The sequence below is a fragment of the Stegodyphus dumicola genome, chromosome X2 (assembly GCF_044657685.1).
Source record: "Stegodyphus dumicola isolate Sdum_Otavi_A_Nest chromosome X2, ASM4465768v1".
NCBI classification, from domain to species: Eukaryota; Metazoa; Arthropoda; class Arachnida; order Araneae; family Eresidae; genus Stegodyphus; species Stegodyphus dumicola.
In genome coordinates, this window is record NC_140781.1 from 87,444,545 (window position 1) to 87,451,875 (window position 7,331).

Sequence of the window (7,331 nt, forward strand, 5' to 3'; positions counted from 1 at the left end):
GAACTTTCTTTTAACCTTTTTATTCCGTCCACAATAAAAAATGAAACGAAAGCTACGAATGTTAAGAATTTTAAGTTCTTTTCCATGGCACGCTTCTTGGAAAGATAAGTGAAAAAAACCAGTTTTAACAAGCGAAACAAGATTGATATTTCAATTATTCCTCAGCAATAAAATAATTGACGAGCACTGAATTATAGTAGAAACTTTAAAAGTCTAATCACAAAACAAACCAATCGAACAGATCAGTCCCTTACATTCCGATCCCATTAACTACTTGATTAATAACATTTTCAAACCAAGCTGCGATTCCTTCCCGCTGTATGGGATGGCAAGGTTTTTACTATTTGCCCTCTTGCCAAAAGGGCAGAGAATACGAATCGATTCACCTTAGAAGATCCTTAGGAAAAGGCATCTCAAGCCTGTTCCTTTTAACCTCATCGCTCTCAACGCCTCACAAATACAGTTTAATTTCCCTCCGTGGGTCCACCTTAACAAATGCGACACGGGAGCGAAGTCTCACCAATGGGCCACCGTATCATATTTGATATGCTGAAACAGAACATTTTATTTTAAATTTTAAACGCACATTAATTATGTCAGAATACTGCGAAAGCTTTCGGAATTAAACTTCTAGCTTGTTAGCGTTGTTGTGGTGAATATTATCTGTCATTTTATTATACGAAAGTAAAACCCTCGACCCTAACAACGCGCGTTCCTAATTTAGAAAAGTTTCACTCAGTGCCTGCAGTTTAAAATTTTTGTAGGTAAAATATGGCACTAGATACAATAGACACTGATACTTAATTCTTAAGTTTTTTACTTCATTATTCTGCAGAAGTAATTTAAATATGGGAATATAATCATTATTACTAATATTGCACTTTAAATGCCATAAATACAGGTATAGCTCCTAAAACAGGCAATCCTTTAAGTACTACGTCATCATAAATTACATACTTTTATTTTTGCTGGAAACTACAAATATTGCTTTACTGAACTTTATATACTATTTGAAAAATGTATTCAAAATAAAACAAGCTGTTTGGATAATTAACTGGTACTTGATGATCATAAATTACCTCTTCTTACTTTTGCTGGAAACTACAAATATTAATTGCTAAAGTTAGTTTTATATTTGAAGAAATTTTCGTAAAATAAAGTTGTTTATTTTGGTAATTAATTTATAAAAAAAAACTAAATCTTAAGTACCTTCTAGCTTTATAAGCTACTTTGATGTTATATTTATGAAACTATAGGAAACTGGTAAATTACTACGGCAAAATATTTCATTCATTTTAAGTCCAAAATAATAATACAATAAGGAACATTAAAATATAAGTCAGTACGTTTAAATTACTTACATAGTTTTGTATTTATGGAGAACTTCCTAACGTAATTGATTCATATTTATATTACATATCACAGAGTCGGCTCCAGAACCAATGCAAACGGGCACTAGGCGGCAAAAGTTTTAGAATTTAGAGAAGAATCGAGCAGCTAAATTTAGGGATAGCAAAATTTTTAGAATTTAGAGAAGAATCGAGCGACAAAACTGAGGGATGGCAAAATTTTTAGATTTTAGGGGAAGCACTAGGAAGCAGAGTTTGGCGCAAAAGTTTTAGAATTTAAGGAGACACCGGTCAAGAATAGAGTTTCGGATTCGCAAAGATTTTTTTTTTTTTTTTTTTTGTTTTTTCATCGGGCGGTAAAATGCCTAGCGCTGCCCTACGACACTTGTGGAAAAGTATGGAAACATTATTTAGCCAGCCTTGAAGCATCAAAGCTAGTGGAATAAAATTTCTGCTTTTTTTCCCTATTTGTTCGTTGCTAGCCATTTTTGGAACCTGAAGGAAGGATTAATTCGACTGAGTAGACAAACAGTGTATACGTAAAGTTAGTATGCAAACTAAAACCGCAGAGCTAAAAAAAATTGAAGAATATTGAATATTGCAAAAAATTGCAAAATCAGATATCAGGAAAACTGATCAAAATAAATGTTTCCTTTTAAATAAAATAATCTTTCCTTCTATGATGGCATCCATCTTCTCAGGCCTATGTTCTAATGTTCTTTTAATGAATTAACAGACTGTCCTTTTTGAGTTGAGAAAACAAGAATTTTTTTAAACTTTAAATATCCAACTCCTTTAAACAATCTCGCCATAAAGATGCCGCCAGGTGGTTCATAATATTTCATTACAGCGAAAATCATATATATCATCGTTTATTCCAAATCAGATGCTGATACACCGTCATCTTAAGATTTTCAAATGAAGTAAGCATTAATTGAACAAATAAAAATATAACCAATAGCTGCACTTAAAATCATTTTGGACCCAAAATAATAACTTAACAAGGGGCAATAAAACGTAACTAAGTGCGTTTAACATTACTTTCGTTAATTTTCAAAATCTCCAGATTTTAAAATACAATAAAATCTCTCTTCGAAATACTTATTCAGAAAGTCTTATGCAGTCTTGAAACAGAGTATTATACTTGAAACAGAGTGCAGTCTTACTTCGAAATCTTTCTTCATTTCGAAATCTTTCAACTTACATTATTAAAATTATTCATTGTATGATTGTAAAGAGAGAAAGAGAACTATGTGCATATGCACGCAGGTGTTTTCATTTTATTGTCATTAGAAGAATCCATTTTGTAAATGAAGAATTTGTCCGTGTTCGAGATAGCAAATTATTTAAGTCGTCTCGTCAACTTTGATAACGATCCTGATGCATTGCATTAATTTGACTGTAGGACCATGTGGATTACTTTCTTTCATTAAAAAAAAATCAACAAAAGTTAAATTAAATGATGGAGGAGTTTTATTGGTACAATCTCCACACACTAAGCACAACACATCGATAACAACTGACAGATAGACAGTCTCTCTCTTAACTTCAAAGTTACAGTTAAGAAAACAGAGTGAAAAGTTAGGAACTTGCTAACAAAAATTTTAAAATATATAAAAAAACACTTAACAAATTAATTTGCAATATTTACAATCACACAGTATTTTTTACTTTTCAATTAATCATTACTTTATAATTTAAAGTTCAGAATTCTAATATTTTTTGGTAACAGTTCAAAAGAAGCGGCATATTACGCATCCGATAAGTTAAACTAAAAAGAAAACGTTTTCCAGTAAGTCAGGAATTAACTCATAAGGAATTCTCGCTTTTCAGACTCTATGCACTCGCGGTGCAAATGACAGCACGTTCGGCTAGCAGCGAAAGTTCCGGCGTTTGAATTCCTACGAACACATATCTGATGTTTCATATTTCTTGCTCCTAAAACCTACTAGTTCTACAAACTCACTTATCAGTTATTCGATAATTCATGAATTTTACTTAATATTTATATAAAACTATCCTTTATAATTAACACGCCTTAATTAATCTTTTCACATATATTTTAGATTATGGTTCTAAAACATATTTATAAACAGAAGTGCGATTTATAACATATATAGCAACAGCTCATAGTAAATGAAGACGCAAGAGAAGACAGAATGTTTCTTCAGAGTACTTATTGCGAATGTAAAACAGAAAGTTTAAAAGCAATAAAAATTAATGCATGTTGGATAGAAAGATTGTTTGGAATGCAACAAATTAGTTTTCTGTTCGAAATGATATTAAAATCAAATGTTATTGTATTCTAAAAATGTTGTTAACTAGTGGTATTCTGATGTTTTTAGATAATTGAATAAAAGATAAAATTAGATAGTATACATTCCTGATTACATTTAAGTAACGTCAGAATCAGTGAAATGTACTGCACATTATCTGAGTTTAGTTATATTTCATGAGTAATTAAAATAACTAATGAAAGCTTTTCAGGTGAAAGGTAATATTGCAAAGGAAAAAATAATTTCAAATTCATATTTATTTTCTATAAAAAATCTTAATTTTGGTACCTGTAAAGCATTTTTGTTGAATATATATTGTAATTCAAATATACTGACGGCTAAATATCAAATTCTTAGACTGACATTTCTTTCAAATGACTCTAACGTGTTTTATTAATCATTAAACTATTTGCTTTAGTTTTAAACTAAAAATAAGCAAATTATAAAAAATTTCTAAGTTTTCAGAGAAATTATACCAAGTGGGACAAATCTTGAGAATAAATAATGACAACCTAATCACTTTTTGTTATTTATCAAATTCTTCTTTGACGCATAAATAAAAATGCGTATGTTCGTACGCAAATAATTATAAATTAATATATTTCTTACTACCGCTTGATATTTGATGGCATTTTGATTGTTATAAAGTTGGAGAGAAATTTTTTGAAACTATCTTCATCGCGGATTGTAGATGCTTATCGGTCAATCACGTTTTTTTCTTCTTTCAACTGTGGGAAAAAAAATCGCTCTTCATATATAAACGTATTCCGAAACAAAACAATTATTCTTAGGGCAAACATTCGTAACTAAGCTTATTTATTTTACGACAAGTATGAATAGAAGCTAATAAAGATCTTCCGATTTTTAATAAGGTTTATATACCATTGTAAACTAATTAATTCCAATTATAGATTTTCTGTTGTGTTATTTGTGTTCATTTTTGACGGAAATGAAAATAATGAAAATTCGGACTTCAAGTCAATACAATCTTGAAATCTTTGCAACACAGTATTTGCAACAAATATATAACTGAAATGTCTTAGCGGGTGCATAAAAGTGCTTTGGGGGCCACCATTTTGAGATGCAAAAAATCACTTAACAGTTCCTTTTGGGTGTGGTTCCCAATGAACTGTCTTGCTACATGTTTGCAAGTTGAATATGAGCCAGTTTCCCTTAGAAAGTCCTCCATGAGAGAGAATATCGATAGCTCTTATATGCTATATCACAATCAAGCGAATGTAATTTTCTTTGTCTGTGCTCGAAAATAAACTTTTCTGAATCAATTTACTCATGCAATTCTTCAGAAATTAAAACCGGACACGACCATTCTTTAATATTACAAATCGAAACTGATATAAGACCTGCACGTCAACTTAAAATGTAATGAAGCCAAAGATCAAACAAAATTTAGTTTTAATTTCAGTAGCAAAGATTTGAGAACATTTTGAGAAGGCCGTTCATAGTCCTTTTTTAAGTTAATATTTGGTGTAGCCGAAACTCGTTATCGTGTGGGCTTTGAAGAATTCGAGAAAACAAAAATTATTTAGATGACAATGCTAAATGCCTTAGCATGTCATATTGTACCTTTCATCTCTGAAAACAAGGATGTAGAACAATAATACTCACATTATAGATAAATAGAAAAATCTCAGCTGATAGTCAACAGTTCGCTTGTTTGATTTATAGCAAATCAGGTGAAAACTATTTGTCTAAGGAGAAGAAAGAAGGTGAAATTCCCTTAGGAAGTCCTCCACGAAGAGAGAAATCTTCGTGGAGAACTTTCTAATGAAATTTCGCTCTCGGTGAAGTTGCACACGAGGAAAATTGGGATAATTTCCATCTAGTTTGTCTATTTACTAGGATTTAAGTTTGAGTCAATTCACCAGTGTCGATAAGCTTAATTAATCAATTGTAGGGCCAATAGTCAGCAACCGCCTGTCTTCATGAATTGTTACAACGCAATGATGAATCAACAAGGGAAGATTAATTTCCAATTCTTCTGAAGCGGTAATTGAGACAGATGCATTAATCTTTAACATGTGTCTAGACTGCAGAATATTATTTATTGATGTTACAAATCGCGTAAACGTGTACGCATTCATTGTCATATTCTAAAGCACGGCTGCTGATACTTTTTAAAAGGTCCTTTTTTGCATATTCATATGTATGCTTTGTGCCTTCTTGCCTTTTTCACCCGTGCAATCTAAATACTACTGACTATGCCGTTGATGAATTTCAGTAATACAAATTTTATGTTAGTTTTCCTGTACGTACAGTTTCCTTTATTTATGCTTTTCATTTCTCACAAGGTGTCATGAATCTTCTTAATACGTAAACTTATAATACTTTAAAAACTTGAGCGTTAAATGAATATCATCTGTACCATTTTGAACTAAATGTGCGTACAAAATAACATTATACCAGCACGTTATACTGAAATAATTAACACTTATTTACCGGCAATGTGAAATAATGGCTGTAAACTATGCTTCCATAAATACACATTTACCGCCAATGTGAAATACTGGCTCTAAACTATACTTCCATAATTTTCAGAATTCATTTAGAACTTGAAAGAAAGAAATCCAGATAATAATTTCTATGTTTAATATTAATAATACTACGTAAATGGAAATATGAATAGAAGCTCGACTTTATTTATGCTCATGCAAGATCATGTAGTGTGAGTGAAGTGTTGATAATTATTCACTACTTAAGTTAATAATTATCTAAGCATTATTAATATCGATAGTTATCATAAATGCTACTCACCATTGCCTTTGCTCTCCATGCTTGTGTGAGACAGACTTAATCCTGAACTATGCAATGAAAGGGTTGTTGCAGTACTGAGAAGGAAAAAATGAAGATCGGTCACAAGGCCGTTGGTATGAGATAGGGAAAAGAAACCTGTTTCGTTTTTCCCCAGGCAAGGCCGGGAAAAGCGATTGGTGTGCTCGTATTTACAATAATTTTCTATCAAGTCAATTTGAAGACCTTTAAATCAGCAAGGTCGGGATAGCATCTCCTTTCGTTGATTTGCTGTGTTTACGTATGGAAAGAAACTCTTAATCACAATATACTGCCTTTCCTTATTAGATGAACGAAAGTAGTAGTATATCGGATTTAATTAGAAAGCTGATTTTCAATTGAAATTTCCTGAAAACCATGAGACGAAGAATAAGTATTTGGACAGCACTCAAGAAATGAGCAACACGGGGTTGAAGACATTCATGGATTCTTAGTGTAGTTTGTGTCTTTAGCAACTGACACGGCCCTTCAAAACCAAAGGAAGTGCTATAATTCCAAGACAGTTAAAATAAGATTGTAGATTTTTTTTAACTATGCAACAATAAGTTTGATAAAGTTATTTTATCGATTTAATCAGCTGAGTGCTTATATCTTAGAAAAATTTCGTTACCTAGATTTAATTTAAAGTTGAAACTTCATACTTTTTAATTTAATTAAGTTTAATTTGACTTTTTCATTCTCTGTGTTAGGAATTTAACTGCACTGGTAAGTACTATAAATATCGAAAATAAGCAATTACTTGCTACTAAACAAACGCTTTGCGATTGCTTCTTACGCCTTGACTGCACCTTTTGCTTATTCAACATTTTCTTTGCCGAATTCACAAAAATCATATGTATCAGGAAAGATATTCTAAATTTTGAATCTTCTTGCGGATTCCCCTCATCGGACTCTGATC

General features: G+C 31.4%; 1 protein-coding gene across 1 annotated transcript in view; it reads right to left on the bottom strand.

Moving 5' to 3' along the window:
- The window catches only part of LOC118192662 (uncharacterized), a 96,182-nt gene extending 89,631 nt beyond the window's left edge, over window positions 1–6,551 (bottom strand). The window contains exon 1 of the mRNA XM_035363666.2: window positions 6,398–6,551. Within this exon, the coding sequence (XP_035219557.1) occupies window positions 6,398–6,416 (19 nt within the window). The 5' untranslated portion in view covers window positions 6,417–6,551. The remainder of the gene's footprint in view (window positions 1–6,397) is intronic.
- Between the last annotated feature and the right edge of the window lie 780 nt (window positions 6,552–7,331).